The following is a 20,434-nucleotide window of genomic DNA, read 5'->3' on the forward strand; positions in this document are numbered from 1 at the left end:
GCGTCGTCTGCTACAAGCCACGTGAACTCTTCATTCCACGATGCTTTTACTGTACGTTTATGTTTTGTAGCGTCATCAATTTTGTTAGCTTCTTTTGAATATTTCTTCTGGGGCTGAGGTTTTGGCTTGATTCCTAACCACTTATCCATTTCTCTTGCATTCTCTGTGTGTCTGCTTTGGAAAATGATATGCAAATGCACCACCTTGTAACGCTCGGGAAAGTCCGGAAGCACGAAGTTGTTCGACGCAGGCTTCTGATTGGCTGCCGGGTATGCAAATTGCCAAACGAACTGAAAATCCGAAATTTCCAAACGAACGAAGATTTCGAAATCTGAATAAAGCAAACGTTTGATGTGAAAATAATCTTTCAGTTTTATTTATTTTATTTTTCCTTGAAAAAGTTGTCGGCCACCCGGACGGAGACGTTTTGTAAGTTGTACGCCCGACGTAAAAGATGCACGCTCTGGGCGTTATTTTAGACACTGATATGATAATGTGCTCATAATTTCGTAAGTCACACCAGACACCAGAGTATAAATCACTACTGAAAGGGCCAGTAAAAGATTCCTAAAGCCAACAAGAATTTGTCAGTTGGTGAGACCTTAAATCACAAACTCGGCTGTGGGAGGTGAGTGACCCTGAGAGACGAAGCAAGCTTTATTTACACGGAACAGCTAACAATAACAATAGTGGCTAGCGGCAAGCCACGGCCTGCAGCTAACGTGAGTGGCTTGAAAAGGAAACATTGGGAAAAGAGTCAAAATGCTAAATATTGAACATTTTGTATACATATTGATCAATTCATTGGGACATTATAAAGTATTTGTGTCTTTTAGATTCACAGCGTCTCCTGGAAGTCGTGGGTCGACTGTCACGTACCCTGCTGTGTATTTCGGTGCCAGATTATCTTGGCATGTTGATCTCTTGAAGGAGCGACCCAGAACGCGTCCGTCTCATGTAACAAGCCCCTCGTCGGCCATTGGGCCGGCCATCAGCTGCCGGACAATAACAAGGCGGCCGTTTGCCAAGGTCGTGCTCACCCGAAGTGCCGTCGTCCAAAAATGTTCTAACAGGTCTGCAGTTCTCCGAGGTGCTGGACGCATGTTTTGAGTTTTTGTCCACAATGAGTGGGCTGGTGGCTCTGTTTTTTCTTCTCACCACCCTGACAGGTAAGAATAGCTTGAAAATGGAATCAAGTAGATCTTTTGTTGTTGTTTTTAGCTTTTCATTGCAAAAAACAACTCATATTTGTTATACATGCAACCTGAGCCCCATGAAAACTAATGAGGGGTGTCGGGAGTTGAGTGACAAGGGCACGTGCTGCGGTCCTCATTTGGCTTTTCCATCGTTTAGCTCATCCGTCAGCATGTCTGGGCTAGCCGTGGTGGGCGATTCTGTAATCTTTTTTTTCCCGATTGAACTGTTCAGACGCGTCTCGGTGAAATGACATTGGAGACGGCAAGGTGAACTGATTAATGGAAATTGGCTTGTTTTAGTATTTGCGTGGTAGAAGGAGCATTTCTGTTTTTAGGGTCAAACAATTGAACAATAGCTCACTTTTTAAATCTAAGGGCTGCAATTTTATAAAATAAATTATATTATTCATTTTGTTTCAAGTTTAGGGTTAGTTTTTTGGGTTTATTTTTCTTTTCACCTTTTCAGTTATTCATCTATTCAGTTTTTCACTTATTCAGTTTTTAATTTATTCACATATAGAATGGGGATAATTTCCTACCAATCAATTTATATATATAATATATATATTGCCACCGGGTGGCGCAATGGTTAGCCCGTGTGCACCACAGTTCTGAGGTTATGAGATCGAACATCCTGTGTGGAGTTTGCATGTTCGTCCCGTGGTTGCGTGGGTTTCTTCCAGGCATGAATGAATGAATGTTTTTGGAATGTGTGAGGAAACCGGAATGCCAGGAGGATACCGGCACAGGGAGAACATACAAACTCCACACGGAGAGGTTAAGGTAACTGGACTTGAACCCTGGATCTCTACCCCGTGGGGCTGCGTGCTGACCACCCAGCTGCCTCTTAGTCAGACAGTTTTATCATTTTATACCTTTAAGTATGTTTTTCCTAAATTCATTGAGCTGATTGAACATAAACCTAAACATGAATAAATTAAAAGTACGCTTTGTTTCCTTCAGCTTATTTTAGGGGTCGAATTGAATTTCTATACCCTTCCAGTTCAACATTATTCAGAATTATTCCATTAAATTCATTCATAAAGTGTAATTTCATTTTTTATTTGTATGGCCCTTAATCACAAAGTCTCAAAGGGCTGCACAGGTTATTGCTAACCACAGACTATTATTACAGACTATTATTACACCATCCCCTGGTCTAAAACCTACATGAGGGATAGGAAGAACTCAAAAAAACCTCAACATGAGGAAAATGAAGAAACCTTGAGAAGGGACCGCACATGTGGTAACCCCCCTTCTAGGATGACCAGGCTGCAATGGATGTTGCAAAACAAATTATACACAGATATTGTCAACCTGAAATGCAAGTCATTCATTAGCTATAGAATAGAAGTGTGTTTTAAGCTAAGATTTAAACATTTCCACTGAGGTTGCGGATCGGATCTCAGGGGGTAGAGCATTCCACAGCACCAGTGCCTGGATGGAGAACGCTCTCGAACCTGCGGAAATCTTCTTGGCTCTTGGAACCACTAGTAGACCAGCGCTTTCAGAACGAAGGCTCCGGAACAGAACGTAGGGGGAAATTAAATTTAGCTGAAGTCTTTGTAGAGATCGTCACAAGATGTCGCTGTTCGGGCGTGTTATGAAATGATCTGCATTTATATAGCGCTTTTCAAGTCAGTGACTTCCCAAAGCGCTTTACATTGTGCTTCACATTTCCCAATAGCGGCCGTGATGTGTGCAGCCATGTAAGGCGCTAACCTGCTTATTGGGGGTAATTGGGGGTTCAATGTCTTACCCAAGGACACTTCGACATGTAACACGGACAAGCCGGGATTCGAACTGGGATCCCTTAATCCTAAAACGATCGCTCTACCTCCTGAGCTGTTGAGTCTCAGGCGTCGGTTGACAGGCAAGATCGATGAAGAAATATTGGTGGAATTAGGCACATCTTCGTGTCCTTCTCTGCCGTTTCGACGATGTAGCTCCCTTAGCTACACACACTTGCCCGAGCGACAGCCCCGCTTTTGTTTACGACCCCTACGCCGTCTCCGTCGCTTCGTAAGTGGGTTGGCTATTCATAGAATGTCAAATTGTCTTTTTTAATGCTGTGCCCCTTTAACACTACACACATGTACATGTCTCATTCCGACACTTACTCTTTACTGTTCATAAGTGGACATAATGGGGTTTCCAGCACAATGACAAGCAACCCCCGCTGAGGAGTGTCAGATGATCCGTTTGTAAACAAGCATGTGTTTCTTTCTTCGTCCCCAAGCTCCCACCTTGGCTTCCGACGATGAAACCCGGCTGGTGAAAACCCTCTTTACCGGTTACAACAAGGTGGTCCGACCCGTCAGTCACTTCAAGGACCCGGTTGTGGTCACGGTGGGCCTGCAGCTCATCCAGTTGATCAGCGTGGTAAGATTTCAGGACATTAAAAAGAAAATCATGTGCTTGCTGCGATTTTATGGGCTGCCTGAATGCATCCGTTGCGTTCACAGGATGAGGTCAACCAGATTGTCAGCAGCAACGTGCGACTTAAACAGGTTGGATGATTTTGTTTTATTTGTTACTGAAATCATCTATGACACTCGTCAGTCGTCTCCATCAAGTCATTTTGTAATACATGCTTAAAATCACGTTTTATACTCATCGTTAAAACCGAGGACTATTATTTTTTTAATAAGCACAACGCCCCCCAAAAAATAATGGCAAAAGGGTCTATGAATTTCCTGTATTATATATGTATTTATTTATTTTTTGGCATTTTCTTTCTATGCATTGTTATTTCTTAATTATTTGTTTTAATTCTTTTGATTTTCAAATTTGTAATGTTATTTGTGTGTTCATTCTTTTCATTCATTTATTTTCTATTTCGGAATATTTGATTTTTATTCTTTATATTTTACCGTTCTAATTTCATTTTCTAATCCCTTTTTTATTAATTTGATTTTTTCACTTTGCTATATATTGTCAGGTGTATTTTCAGCATTAGATAAATATTTACCAGCTCAGTAGCCTAGATGGTAGGGCGCCCGTTTTGAGACTGTGAGGTCGCTGGTTCGCGCCTCGGCCGAGTCATACCTAAGACTTATAACATTGGTAAAATGGCGGCGCCCTCTGTTGGCTGCGGCTGCATCGGCTCGCTACAACGGGTCAGATGTATCGACATTTCGTTCTGTGTACATTGTTACAAAGAATGACAATACAAAGGAAATTATTATTATTATTATTCCAGTTAATAAAAAATAGAGCAAAATATGACTCAATGACAGAGCATATAATAAGAACATTAATTGTGACTATACTAAATACATTACTAATAAGAGTAATACAGAATGATTATACAAATAATAATAACTGTAACAATGATAATCACAATCAGCATTTTAAATATATTTTTGAATGCTTTTTCATCGATCCATACATCCATCCATTATCCGAACCGCTTATCCTCAGTAGGGTCGCGGGGGTGCTGGAGCCCATCCCAGCTCTGTTCAGCAGTGGGCAGGGGACACAGAGACAGACAACTCACTCTCTCATTCACACCTAGGGGCAATTTGGACTGGCCAATTAACCTTACATGCATGTTTTTGGAATGTGGGAGGAAACCCACGCAAGCACAGAGAGAGCATGCAAACTCCACACAGGAGGTTCGATCTCATGACCTCAGAACTGTGCCGCACACGCGCTAACCACTGCGCCCCCGTGCTGCCCAAAGCTTTTTCAAATAAAATTCATTCAATTATATATATCTTCGGTCAGTTATAAAATTTAAGAGGTGTATTACTAATAAGTATAATATATATATGGATTACACAAATATTAATAATAGTAAAGAAAATCCTCCTATCCTAAAAAAAATCCCATCTGTAAGCTGAATAAATGAACTTCTGAATGGGCTTTCTCACTGTTATTGTGTAGGTGAAATAAAGATAAATAAGAAATAAAATGAGAAAATATTTCTGCCTATGTGGCAAGACGTTTTCAGTACATAATGGTCTGTTTTGTTCATTGCATGTTGTGGCCATTTTGGGCTTCCTTAATAGACTGCTCCCTATTGGCCAAACGGAGTACAACCATTAGATCAGCACAATGAATTAAGTTGTAGCATTAAATATATTGATACATTCATCCATTCATATGAAGTTTATTCTATTTTCAATATTGGACAAGCACACAAGATTGCATAGGATGCCAGTTGACCATTATACCTCACTGTTGTTTGTAATTTTGACCTGTATGTATTGTCTGCATCATCAGCCAATCATGCTGTTGTTCTCTGACATCCACACCCTTTTTGTGGGAGATTTTTTGAAAAAAAAAAAAAAAAAAAAGCTCAGGGTGTCAGGACCAGGACAGGAAACAGGAAGCAGAACCCAATCGCGTAACGTTACTCACAGTTTATTGGGGAGAAGAGAAAGGAGCGCACAGGTCGTTGGTCGCGGGAAGTAGATTGCTCGGAACGCGGAAGTGGTCAAAATCAAAGAGACCGTTGCGAGAGCAAAACAAGAGCAAAAACACAGGAAAAAAACGGAGATTCTCGGGGCTTGACATGTCAAAACAGAGTTTCGCAGGAGTTTCGCAGACGCTCTGACCAAAAAACTACCTTTGGGACAGCGTTTAAGTAGTGACAGGGAGCAATCTGTCAATGAGTTTCAGCTGGTGTCCATGGGCGGGGCCAATTGGGCGCCCTGGCAACCGTGACAGAATCTGGCGCCACACGGCAGGGGCCAATTGGGCGCCATGGCAACTGTGACACAGGGGAGGACATTTAGAACATGTTGGAATGTTGCATCTTGAGGGTTTTGCACAGTCCTCCCCTGCTCTCTTTGCAAGTTCAAAATGAATTGTCGTTTTCTCTACTGATTTTGAGTCCCTACTAAACTATAAAAGTATCATTCATTTTTTCCGCTACAGTACATCAACTCCTTATTGTCTTTTTTGAATTCTCAGCAATGGAAAGACGTGAACTTGCTGTGGAACCCAGAGGATTACGGCGGCATCCGAAAGATCAGAATTCCCTCCACTGACATATGGCGGCCCGATTTGGTTCTCTACAACAAGTATGTGGCCTTTGTCTTCTTGTGCTCTTCCGGATCTATAGAGTGAGCAGAAAACGATCACAACACCTGTCGCGCGTGTTTTCACGCTTTCCAGTACGCTTGTGGAACACGGGCTTAGGTTTCATCAGGCTAAAAATAGCCCTATTGCACATATGTTACGTCTGGCACTATCTTCTCCTGAACTCTAACGGGACTCTGCCCCGCAGCGCCGATGGCGACTTTGCCATCGTGCACGAGACCAAAGTGCTGCTGGAGCACACGGGACTGATCACGTGGAACCCACCCGCCATCTTCAAGAGCTACTGCGAGATCATCGTACTGCACTTCCCCTTCGATCTGCAGAACTGCAGCATGAAACTCGGCACATGGACCTACGACGGCAATTTGGTTGTCGTCAATCCCGTAATGAAAAATCATGGTTTTGATTCTGCACACAACTAAAATTGAGGTTTCAAAAATACAGTAAAGAAAATAAGTATTTGAAAACCCTGCTATTTTGCTATTTCTCCTACTTAGAAATCGTGGAGGGGTCTGAAATCATCACCGTAGGTGTATGTCCACTGTGAGAGAGATAAACTAAAAAGAAAAATCCAGAAATCACAATGCATAATTTAAAAAAAAATATTTGTGTGATATAGCTGCAAATTAGTATTTGAACACCTGAGAAAATGAATGTTAATATTCGGTGCAGTAGCCTTTGTTTGCTATTACAGAGGTCAAACATTTTCTGTAGTCTTTCACCAGATTTGCAAACACTGCAGGGGGGATCTTGGCCCACTCCTTCACACAGATCTTTGCTAGATCAGTCACGTTTCTGAGAAACACAGAGGTTGAGATTTTTCTTTTTTAGTTTATCTATCTCACAGTGGACATGCACCTTCAATGAAAATTTCAGACCCCTCAGTGATTTCTAAGTGGGAGAAATAGCAAAATAGCAGGGTGTTGAAATACTTATTTTCTTCACTGTATATACTTATGAGGTGAAATTAGTTGTTAGACTATCAGTATACCTGTTTTTGCAAATATAATCTCAAACAATAAAAAAAAAATCTAACTCAACTGGCAAAAAAATGTTCGACTTCTTACGACATTTTGCTAAAAACAAGTTAAAAATATCATACAAAAAAAAAATTGAGGTATGTTGTGTTTGAAAAGCTAAACTGCAACAAATATATTTTTGCCCTATATGAAAGGAATGTTGCTATATATACATACCAATTGTATATCACACAGCGACAACCCCAGGAAATACAAAATGCAGTTTTGAAATGTTAATTCCATTTATTAAGGCATGAAAAAATCTGGCCCTATGTGAAAAAGTAATTCCCCCTGAACCTCGTAGCCTGTTGGGCCTCCTTGGGCAGAAATAACAGAAATTAAACATTTACAATAATTGATAATGAGTCTTTCACAAAACTGTGGAGGAATTTTGGCACACTCTTTTTTTAACAAAATTGTTTCACATCTTCAATATTGGCTGGTTTTCTAGCATGAATTTCCCCTTTAAGGTCACACCACAACATCTCATGTGGATTTAAATCCAGACTTTGACTAAACCACTCCAAAACCTTCATTTACATTTTTTTTGAGCCATTCAGGGGTGGACTTGCTGGTGTGTTTCGGATTATTGTCCTGCTGCATGATCCAAGAGCGCTTGAGTTTGAGGGAACGAACTGATTGTCGGACGTTCTCCTTCAGAACCTTCTGGTAAACACCAGAATTTATTATTCTCAACCACAGCATGGTTGTCCTGGTCCTGAGGTAGCAAAGCAACCCTACCCATCACGTTTTTTTGGTCAAATACTGTGCTATTTTTATGCCAGATGTATTATCTGCACACATTCCCAAAAGTTACATTTTTGGCACAGAATGTTTTCCAAAAGTCTTGAGGATAATCAAGATGTTTTTTAACAGAGGTGAGACAACTTGTTGTGTTCTTTTGTGACAGTGGTAGTTTTCACATGGGAACTTTGCAATGGATGCCATTCTTGGCAGGTGTTTTTCTCATAGTGGATCATGAACACTGACCTGGCCAGTGAGGCCTGCAGTTCCTTGCATGTTTTTTAGGTTTTTGTAGCTTCCTGGATGAGCTGTGGTTGCACTCTGGCGTTATCTTACTTAGTCAACCACTCTGGTTAGTTAGCAACTGTTCCCAGTTTTCTCAATTTCTGGATAATGGCTCTGTCAGTGGTTCGATGGAGCCTTACAGCCTTGGAAATGGCTTTGTGGCATTTTCCGGATTTGCTAATTTCTTCTGGAATTTCTTTGGATCATGGAATGTCAATTGTGTTCTTGAGATTTTGTAGCCTACTTCACTTTGTCGAACAGGTTCAATTTAAGTGATTTATTGATTTAACACAGGAAGTGGCAATCAATTTTGGGCAGGGCCTGTGGAATTAAACTCAGCTTTCCAAAACTGTTTTTTTTTGGGGGGGGGGGGTTTAACAAGGTTGGCCAATTACTTTTTCACTATTTTTTCTACATTTTTTGTGCCTTGATAATTGGAATCAACATTTGAAAAATGCATTTTGCATTTACTTGGGTTGTGTCATTGTGATATTAAAATTGGTTGATGATCTGAAACCTCTGTGAGTGATAAATATACAAAAAACAAAGAATTCAGGAAGGGGGCAAATACTTTTTCACGGCACTGTAAATGCACCCTCAGACGCGTTCTATGTCAAGGCGTATGCCAGATTAGTATCATAATTAAATAATATGCTATAAATCTAATGTTTTCCTTATCTTATTCAGGATAGCGATCGACCGGACTTGAGTAATTTCATGGAGAGTGGAGAGTGGGTGATGAAAGACTTCCGCAGCTGGAAGCATTGGGTGTACTATGCCTGCTGCCCTGAAACGCCCTACCTGGACATCACCTACCACTTCCTCATGCTGCGACTGCCTCTCTACTTCATCGTCAACGTCATCATCCCCTGCATGCTCTTCTCTTTCCTCACCGGACTCGTCTTCTATCTGCCCACAGACTCTGGTAAGATGTTTCAGCCTTACCAGGAATAATAATAGGATCTCTTGTTCTCACTTCTACATAGTTTCATTGTACTAAAGTGCCCCATGTGGCCCCCAAAACGGGCTGTGGAGTCTCCATGTGCTACATTGAGATACAGCACAATAACAGTGAAGTTTAAAGTTTTTTAAAAGGACAGTGTGTATTATTAGTTCAAACAATTTTATTCATTATTAAAGATACAGTGGAACCTCGGTTTTCAAACGCCTCTCAGTTCGAACAAATCGGTTCTCGACCCAAAATTTTGAGAAATTCTTGCTTCACTTTTCTTTCAAAAAACGCCAGTACGCTAGGGTGCGATGCTGAGCGGCGTACGGGTGTAGATTGCCCCCACCCCTCGTGAAGAACTGTTATGACGTGCGCACGCACTTCTTTTTGCTTTCGCTTTAGATATCGGTGAACGGAGTGTTTTAGCCCCTAATTATGCCTCCGAAGAAGGTCGGTGCACGCAGGACAGGTGAAAAAAAAAACCAAGTTGTTCGTCCAACTATTGCCTTTAAGAAAGACATAATAGCTAAATATGAAAGAGGTGTACGAATTTCCGATCTTGCTAGTGAATACAGCATGGCTAAATCTACTATCAGTACGATAGTAAAGAATAAGGAGGCTGTGAAATCGAGTGATGCGGCTAAGGAAGTTAACGCTATAAGCAACTGCCGCAAGTTTTGGAAGAGGTTGAAAAACTTTGGATGATTTTTCTCTCCCCACCGTCCACCACAAAGGTAAGAAATCCTATTCATAATCCTTTTTTTAATTTTTACACGTTCATGTTAGCTAGCTTCATGTTTACGTTCTTGCTAAACATTCAGGGTGTTGGAACGGATTAAATAGTTTTACATTACTTTTAATGGGAAAAACGATTTTCCGTGATCGACCAAATCGGTTTTCGAACAGGGTTCTGGAACGGATTATGGTCGAGAACCGAGGTTCCACTGCATTGGTTTAAATAATAAGCCAAAATTCATAAACTATCGTATAAAGATGCATTTTGAAAATACGTTAGTCGAGAAATTTGTTTGAATAACATGAGCCTCAACTAGAGGAAGCTGACATGAATGTTTGCCAACTTGCTGCCACAGGAAACCCAACAACCTAAAAAAGGCTGAGAAAAAAGATGAGAAGAAATATGGTGTGGTTTGGTCTCTCTGAGTCTCTGTAGTTTGTATTCTTTGTTGTGCTTTTCAGCATTCATTTTGTGTTGCAGCGAACAATACAGTGACATCGATTGGTTAATTAATATACACTGTCCCTTTCAAGATACAATGAAAAAACATCTACTGGGAAATCTGTGTGTTAGCTGAATAATCGAGAATACAACAATCTAATAAACTGATAATTTAATTTTGACGTTTAAAAACAGGTCTTTTTTGTTTTTTGTGAAAGAACACATTTGAAAATGTCTTCGTGGTGATAAATTAGAAATTACACAAACATTATTATAGTTTGTCGTATTCAAATGTTATTTTCTCATTTTATTTTCTAATATTGATTGTTCATCTTTCTTCTCTGCTTTTATTTTAAAGGTTGTTTTAGTAAAATGCCATTCAAGGTGATTTCTTTCACTTTATTGTTTAATTTCATGCATTTTTATATTTTTTTTGTTTAGCTTATTTTACAGAACATTTCTTATTTGTAACTATTTTTTCTATTGAATAAAAAAGAGAAAAAACATCTTTAACCCACTTTTCTAAAAAAGCAAGGAATATAATATTAAATTAACCAAATATTATTTTATGTTGTTTTGATCAAATTGAGTTTTATTCATTTTATAATATAGTAAAAACCTAATAAATTAAAAAATAACCTTAATCAAAATTAGCAATGATATGTAAATAAATGTTATGAATAAAATATGTTGTGCATAAAATAGATAGGTGAACATTTAAAATGAAAACCTTTAAAATCCAACTTGATAGCGAGAGCTGGCAATGTCCCCCGGACTGGGCAGAGAGCAGCCTATGGTTGTGGGCTGTGTTAATGACTTTCTCCTAGGAGAGTCATTTTTTATTTGTTGTTATTTATCCTCTAAATTATGTACTAATCACATGCAAGGCCTGAATTGCAAATAATATGAATACTCTGTTGGCAAAATCTGCATCCAAGCTCCCAAGCCTTCAAGTGGCAGCCCGAAGTATCTTTGACTACTATACAAATAGCTCGGCTGTTGTGCCTTAAAATTAGCATCTGTGCCCCCCTCCCTCTGTGTACTTCTGCCTCATTACCCAGCGGCCCCCGGTGCCATCACGTTTGAAACCGAGCCTTTGCTTTCATCTATAATTCAACGCTTGAGCTTCCAGTTTGAACTGAGTTGCTGCCAAAATACACTCTTTCATACCTGCCAAGAAATACAAAAAAACCTACCAGTGATACATTTAAAGTCCAACATGTAGTTCCTTTCGTGTCCTGCAGGCGGGGCTGCGAAGTAACGGAATACATGTAACAAAATAAATGTAATTGTATTCTGTTACAGTTACAGAAAAAACACATAGTCATATCATAGCTACATTTATTTAAAAGATGGATTAATTTGCAGGATTACATTAAATTGATTGCATAACCGCGGTGTACCTGTCCCACCAAAGATCCACATTCACGCTGGACTGGATGATGAGGTTTTTATTACAGTTACTGCAAATTAATGAGTCACAACACAACACGTAGTAAGCTTCTCTGCTGGCTTTAATCTCGTTGGCAGCTCTTTGTAGACTGCCCAAAACATATCAAAGAGCTTTCTTTTAAGATTACATTACATTTTAACAAGATACTTTTAACAAGAGATCGTATAGTGTTTTTTTTACGTTTACAATGAATTATACATATTTTTCTTTAGTCTGAATTTTAACCAACATCATCCTTTTTATATATGAGAAAATAGAAATAACAACAATAATGAGTATAAGAACGGGTACAATTTACCTTCAATTAATGAGTCACAGCACAACACATGGTAAGCTTCTCTGCTGGCTTTGATCTCTATAAGGGGAATTAACATTTTAGCACAATATGCAACGTCCGGCAAAACTACCATAAAAGGTGACAGAAACAAAACAAAAATAAATCCAAACAGCTTGACAACATCAAACACATTACTGTGCATGTTGTGAGATTTGTCAGCTGTGGTTTTAATGTTTAAAATTAACTTTTTGCGGAGCACCAAAAGATTGTGTCTTACCGTTGGCAGCTCTTTGTAGACTGCCAAAAACCCGCCCCTTCCTGTCGCAAAGTCTAAAGCCAAACCAAACTTTACCACATACCAGCAGGTGGCACTGTTGGACTCATCATTGCAGGACACTTATACAGAAACTATACAACATATTTCAGCAGGAATTTCAATAAAACAAAAGTTATTATTACACCCGTTACAATTGTATACTTACATATACATAATGCAACAATAAACTAATTGTGTTTATCGTAATTTCAATCACTGAAACTCAGAAGACAAAGGGACATGCACTGCAAATTGTACAGATGGCCAACGCATACACTGTGTTGCAGGTAAAAAGCACTTTGCTTTTGTCTGTATTTTATTTAGCCTCCAATGTAGCACTTATATTGTTAAATTGGCGTTAGCCTGCAGTTTCGTGAGGGCAATGCAGTTGCGCACCAGGGATGCATTAAGGGACATTGAGTAAATATGATTTGCTTTCTTTTTTAGTAATTTGCCATTGATTGATCGCATAATAATTATTAACACCAAGGCACTGTTAAGTGTAAGAATGTTTTACTTAGCCGAGTAAATCTGAATAATCTCAAGTGGTTTGGCATCCCTACTTGAAACAAATAAAACTTGAATTTGGACATGAGAAATTTAAAAAGTGAACACTGTCAGAACCCGAACAGACGGAGGACCCAGATGCATGACGTTTTCACACAAGCTTTATTTTACGGGAATGGGGCAGTCATGCGCGTGAAAACAAACCCCAGTGATTCGGCGATCGCAGAGACAGAAATCAAGCGCGGGAAAACGGGAAACCAGAGGCAGACGAAATCGAAACCGGACAGGACAGACGGGATCGTTACCAGATATAGGTTATATGAGCAAGATACCGGACAGGACGGAACAGACGAGATAGATACCTGATACTGGATACACGAGCAAGATACCGGACAGGACGAGATAAACGGGATCAATACCGGATACACGAGCAAGATACCGGACAGGGCAGGAGAGACTGAATCAATACCGGATACACGAGCAAGATACCGGACAGGAAAGGACAGACGGGATTGATACCGGAGACTGGAGCAAGATACCGGACAGGACGAGACAGACGGGGTCGATACCGGATACTGGAGCAAGATACCGGACAGGACGAGACAGGCGGGATCGATACCGGATACTGGATACACGAGCAGGATACTGGACAGAGTCAAAATACAAGTCTTGCAACTGCAGAGGTTTGTTGACGGACTGACAAGGAGTGAATGAGAGCACTGAGTTTAAATAGGAGGGAAGCCAATCAGGAAATGAGCAGCAGCTGGCGCCAAACGGGCGGGCCCAAGTGAGGGCAATGGGCCACCGTGACAAACACTTTGTGTGTTTAAAACAATCTTGGTTCTTAACACGCTCTTAATCAAAACTAAAATTGCACATATCCTGTCTGCCATGCAAAAGAAAATGTTATATTTTTCTTAATAATCTATACAATGTGGTTGAAATTTAAGGAGTTTTTGTATGACTTCAAGCAACTACCTGACCTTGATTTTCTTCAATTCTTTTTCAATGTTACATTGTCCATTAATCTTAAACATTTAGTCATTTTATCTATATCATAGCATATTCAGTGTTGAAGTAATCCGAAGTAATCAAGTTACATTACCGCAATAATCTTGATTACGTAACTGATGACATTTTTCAATAGGTAACTAACTGTATCGGATTACATTTTTAAAGTAACCCTCCCAACCCTTCCTGCAGGTGAGAAGATGACTTTGAGCATCTCTGTCCTGCTGTCGCTGACCGTGTTCCTGCTGGTGATTGTGGAGCTTATTCCGTCCACTTCCAGTGCGGTTCCTCTCATCGGGAAGTACATGCTCTTCACTATGGTCTTTGTCATCGCCTCCATCATCATCACCGTCATCGTCATCAACACTCACCACCGCTCACCAAGCACGCACACCATGCCTGAGTGGGTGAGAAAGGTCAGCAGATAACACTTTTTGAATGTGGTCCTTTTGTTACGCTGCCATCTAGTGGATAATATAAAGAACAGCTTCCAGGAGAGATGTCCTCAAACTGTTTATTCCCAGACAGCAAAAATACAGTATTGTACTGTTTCCTTGATGTGTTTACTTCTTCAAGTGTTTAATGGAGATAAATGGCAAGCCAAACTCTCTTAATGAGCCAGGGAAGGAGCGCACTTGCTCCTTTATCCATCCATCCATAATCTGCACCACTTATCCTCAGTCGCGTCACAGGGGTGCTGGAGCCATCTTCAGGTAGTGGGCAGGAAACAACCTGAACTGGTTGCCAGCCAGCTGCAGGGCATCAATGATGTCTCAAAAATAGTATTTCTTAACAAATGACAGAGAGTGAAACTGTAGATAAAAGAACGATACATTTTTAGAATCAGTGTTTGACATTAAACCTAAATGTGAACAAATTTGAATTCACCAAATAACTCAGTAAGAAAGTGTAAGATCTCTGAAAACAACAGATATTGAATTTTTCAGACTGACAAACGCAACATAGTATTTGGGTGAAGTCGTCAATACACTTTAATACACATCACCAAATATGTACTCTACAATAAACAAACTTACAGCCATTTCTTTTTGAAGGCTTCAAACAAAGATGATGAAGCAGCAAATATGTAAACACTCTACTGAGACCAAATCACTTCCTGATTTGTCTTCTTTCCGTTGACAAATGTGAAAGTCTAAACAAAGGTCGTGTTGTCATCTGGCATTCAGAACTTAAATTACATTTTCCGGTACTATTAACACAAATTGCAGGGGAAGTACAAGTATAAATGTTCTGCTTGCAGATAATTTTACAGATTTAATGTACAGTGGCTTGTGAAACTCTTTGGCCCCCTTGAACTTTGTGACCTTTTTCCACATTTCAGACTTCAAACATAAAGATATGAAACTTTAATTTCTTGTGAAGAATCACACTTTATTGGATATTTAAACTTTTTTTTTAAACAAATAAAAAACGAAAAAGTGGGTCTGCAATCGGGTTGTAATAGAGATTTCAAACTGTGCCTACATGTGGTTCCTGTTTAAATATATTTAAATGGTAAATGGTCTGCATTTATATAGTGCTTTTCAAGTCAATGAAGACCTCCCAAAGCGCTTTTCTTGTGTTTTGTTTTCTATAGGGTGACCTCTGGTTTGAGGAGATGTTTTCTTAAAGTTTTTCTACAGAATACGGTTGTTTTTGCTCAACTTGCCTGTTTTCTGCAGCTTTTCATCGAAACCATCCCCAACATCATGTTCTTCTCCACAATGAAGCGTCCCGGAAAGGAGAAGCAGGTGAAGAACATCTACGGGGGCGATTTCGACATCTCGGACATATCCGGCAACCAAGCCTCTTCCGTGCCTTACCAATCGCCTTTGACCAAAAACCCGGATGTCCGCAGCGCCATCGAAGGAGTCAAGTACATCGCCGAGACCATGAAATCGGACGAGGAGTCCAACAACGTAATGCAGCCAATTAATTTTGTGTACCGTATTTTACGGACTAAAATGTGCATTTTTTTTTATAATTTAATGAAAATGATAATAAAAATAATGCATTGTATTTCAAAGCCCCTTTCAGGACAAGGTCCCTGTACATACAGTAAGACACAACAATAAAGCGAGAGTAAAACAAGCAAGTAATAAATAGAAAATAAAACACATAAGAGTGAAAAGGGGGAGGTATGTAAGGCAGATGGTCAAGAAAAGGCAAGTCTGAAGAGGTGGCTTTTGAGTCCGGTGAAAGTAGGCTGACCGGGTCATGTTATTTACATGAAGGTTAAAGGAGAGTGTGCTGTCGAGGATGACACCCAGACTCTGAGGAAAAACTGAGGACTAGTCAACAGAAAGAGAGAATGAGTGAACTTCATAGGGTGAATTCGGTGCCAATGAGAAGTAGTTCCGATTTATTGCTCTTCGGTTTTAGGAAGTTGATGGTGAACCATGATTTTATTTCAGAAAGGCAGGAGTTGAGGTCATGTGGTGGGAGTATCGAGTTGGGTTTGCAGGATAGGTAAAGCTGGGTGTTATCCGGGAAGCCGTGGTAGGAAATATTGAATTTCCTGAGGATATGGCCAAGGGGGAGAATGTAGCTTATAAAGAAGAGGGCCCCCAGGACAGAGCATGCCTGAGGAGACTGGAGAGGGGTCAGAGGAGGACTTGAGTTGAATGAATTGAGTGCGGCCAGAGAGGTACGAGTTAAACCATTGGAGGGGGGTGCGACTTATTCTCCAGTACGACTTATGAGTGAAATTATTAACACTTTAAAATATAATTTCACATGCTAGTTTGACATTAAACCATATGTGTGAACTTCTTAACACGTTATATCATTTCACGTGTAATTTTCACACTGAACTGCAGGAGGTCACTCTTGACCTGTGTTATTTAGAAAAACAAATGAGAAGGGGCTGAACAAAAACGTCACGGAAATAGAAAATCATATTCTGCAGATTACCTGCTGTGAATAGTGAAATATGCAGCCAAAAACGGTAAATAAGCAGCAGAAAGAAAGTTTGGCGTTAGCGAGAAGTGAAGGTGATGATGTAAGCGAGGTGGGATAAATCCCCCCAAAAATGCGACTTCAACTCCAGATGCAACTTGTATATGTTTTTTCCTTCTTATTTATGCATTTTTTTTTAGCTGCTGCAATTTTTGATCCGGAGCGATTTATACTCGGGAAGAAAATACGATAATCTTGTTCATTATATGTGTGATGCATGACTGAATATCGTCTTTGTCCAGGCTGCTGAGGAGTGGAAGTTTGTGGCCATGGTGCTGGATCACATCCTCCTGTGCGTCTTCATGGCTGTGTGTCTCATCGGGACCTTGGGCGTCTTTGCCGGGCGTCTCATTGAACTCAGCATGCTCTAGAAAACTCAAAATTCTGTTTAGTATTGTAACCCAGATTTCAGGTATGCCTAAATGTTGATTTATAAGCTTTATTTGTGTTATTAAAGTACCCTAGTGGTGTCAAAATGCTTCAGTCATTTGATTAAATCCTCCTTGATTAAATAATGAGCAAAAACACATGTACATTTAATTTGATTAGCATGTTTTTTTTAAAAGACTTATAGGTTTACAAAGTTGAAGTTATATTACCCAATTTGAGACGCTCTTTGAATAAGGTGAAAATTTTGGCCACAACCATAGTACTCCGGAAGCCCGAATTACTATTTTGCAAAAGTAACTTGTTTCAGTGGTGCTTTTAGCACTTAACGGCCACTAATGTTCCACAGCTGAGGCCTTCATGTGATGAACCCCACATCCCGTGATTCAGGCATTGTTAACTTTTGTTTCACTTTTTCCTTCTCCAGCCACTCATGTTATATTCACTTAGCTGTAGGCTATGGCTCGCCACTAGCTAGTGTTGTCATTGTTAGCTGCTCTATCTTTGTCCTTCAGTGTCACTTTTTGTTAAATTTTGTGACAAAATTTGCTTTGCTGTTGCAATCTTTTGCCGGCCATTTTACTTTCCTTTCCCTCTAGCCACTGAAGTTAGCCCCTTACACAAGCTTTGGGTCTGCAAGTCCCCCCCTATTCAGGCACCTTTGACTTCATTTCCTTTGTTTCATTTTCTAGCTATTCCTGTTATCCACGTGGCTTCAGGCTATCGCTTGCTGCTATTGTTATTGTTAGATGCTCCATGTTAACAAAGCTTGCTTTGTCCTTCAGTGTCACTCGCCTACCACAGCTGGCCCAACATGCAAATGTCGGAGAGTTCTGTGATTAAGAGTTCCGACACCTAAAAAAAATATATATTTTACTGGCCTTTTAGTAGCTTCACGCTAGAGCTAAACTTAGCTATGCCTGATCAACTTCAGCTTTTAGCTCTCTTCAGATGCTCAGTGTGTATTTTGCTCATTTAGTCTGTTACTTTTGGCTGAATTTCATCCTCACGGATTATGGAAAATCGTACACTTCGAGCTTCTGTTCTGTGCCCTCTCAAAAGAAATATAATTTTCTATTTTAAAGATAACTGCATCTGGACTGCACCCAGCCAGTGATTCTTGAACTTGAATTCCAGTGCTTTAGAATGCCTATTTCTGTGAGATGTTTTAATTTCCCTTCAGTATTATTGTGGATTCGTAAAACAGCTTTTTGGTGCTTGTTTGAAAACAGATGTGATAAACACATGTATACTGTGTGGACTGTAATGTTCTATTTTTTACAGTAAATTATGGATATGTTTAGGCTAACAAAACCTTAGACAAAAGGTTTTTGATCTATTTACATTTTTCACAAAGCAAATAATATCACAATGCACCCCATTAAATAATAGATTATGTTTCATAAGGATTACAATATATGTCGGGATTTTATTTCTAATAATAACTATACAGTACACAAAAATAGATTCAGCCCAGAAGAACAAGACTTTGGCAGAATTTTCATTTTTATTTTATTTTGATATCATAGTTCCAACTTTAAAACACTTTATAGTAATTGCGACTAAGGATATAGTCCAAATTTTTACTTTAAAATAAAAAGGAAGAACCTTCTAGAGCCTTCGTTCTGAAAATGCTGTTCTACTGGTGATCCGAAGAGCCAAGAAGAGATCTGCAGGATCGAGAGCGTTCTCCATTCGGGCTCCGTGCTGTTGAATCCTCTGCCCCCTGAGATTCAATTTGCAACCTCAGTGGAACTGTTTAAATCTAGGCTTAAAACACACTTATATTCTAGCCTAGATGGTAAGGCGCCCGCTTTGAGACTGGGAGGTCGGTGGTTCGCGCCCCGGCCGAGTCATTCCTAAGACTTAAAAAGTGGTCGGCGGCGCCCTCTGTTGGCTGCGGCTGCATCGGCTCGCTACAACGGGTCAGGTGCAATCGACATTTCGTTCTGTGTACATTGTTACACAGAATGACAATACAAGGAAATTATTATTATTATTATTATTATTATTATTATTATTATAACTTATGAATGACCTATATTTTATGTTGACAATTCCTGTGTACTATTTGTTGTTGCAATATCAATTGCAGCCTGGTCATCCTGGAAGGGGATTACCTCATGTGCAGTCCCTTCTCGAGATTTCTTCATTTTCCTCATGTTGAGGTTTTTGAGTTTTTCCTTGCCCTCATGTAGGTTTTAGATCAGGGGATGGTGTAATAACAGTGTGTAGTTTGCAATAATCTATGATCTGTGCAGCCCTATGAGAGTCCTTGTGATTAAGGGCTTTGCAAAATAACATGACTTGACTTGTCCATGTTGTATTCTCATACCTGTCAACCTGTACGGTTTTGCCGTACAAAGTACGTTTTTTTAAGCATTTTAAGACGAGTACGACGTACAAGGAAATCTGTACGGGAAAACGCAAATTTGTCAATCGCATGCATCTGTCGCCTGGGGATTTCCCATCATGCATCATTCCGGAAAAAAAAATATACGGTGTACGATTATTTTGTATTTTGTACGGGAAAATACAACAGTTTGTATGGGCATGGAGCCGTGGAGATTGATAGGTATGTATTCTACATTAGGTTGAATGGTTGGTTTCCTTAACCAGAAGTGACATCTCATCTCATCTCATTAGCTGTACCGCTTATCCTTATTAGAGTCGCGGGGGGGCTGGAGCCCATCCCAGCCATCTTCGGGCAGTGGGCAGGGGACACCCTGAAATGGTCGCCAGCCAATCGCAGGGCACACGGGGACACACAATTCGCTCGCTCAGTCACACCTAGGGACAATTTGGACCGGCCAATTCACCTGAAATGCATGTCTTTGGAATGTGGGAGGAGGAAACCCACGCAAGCACGGGGAGAATATACAAACTCCGCACAGTAAGGCCGGTAGCTGGATTTGAACCCTCGCAGGAGGTTCCCACGACCTCAGAACTGTGCCGCACAACGCGCTCACCACTGCCCCGCCGTGCTGCCCCAGAAGTGACATAGTGGCACCATTTCCTGTAGTGTGATTTGGAAAAGTATGACCTCCCTGTGATGACACCAACCCGTTCTTGAACCGTGGACCATTCTTGTGCAAGGCAAATGTGA

The 20,434-nt window shown here is 40.2% G+C and overlaps 1 protein-coding gene across 1 annotated transcript; it reads left to right on the plus strand.

Moving 5' to 3' along the window:
• The first annotated feature begins 836 nt into the window (after positions 1-836).
• Positions 837-17,639, plus strand: LOC148352729 (acetylcholine receptor subunit alpha). The gene is made up of 9 exons (XM_088352243.1): positions 837-1,169; positions 3,436-3,578; positions 3,662-3,706; positions 6,117-6,226; positions 6,433-6,628; positions 8,981-9,218; positions 14,176-14,399; positions 15,666-15,902; positions 17,184-17,639. The coding sequence occupies exons 1-9, from the start codon at positions 1,124-1,126 to the stop codon at positions 17,310-17,312; spliced, it is 1,368 nt and encodes a 455-aa protein (XP_088208369.1). The 5' UTR covers positions 837-1,123; the 3' UTR covers positions 17,313-17,639.
• Positions 17,640-20,434: the final 2,795 nt, after the last annotated feature.

This window comes from Urocampus carinirostris, chromosome 14 (assembly GCF_059441175.1).
Source record: "Urocampus carinirostris isolate Australia breed hairy pipefish chromosome 14, RoL_Ucar_1.0, whole genome shotgun sequence".
Taxonomy (NCBI): domain Eukaryota; kingdom Metazoa; phylum Chordata; class Actinopteri; order Syngnathiformes; family Syngnathidae; genus Urocampus; species Urocampus carinirostris.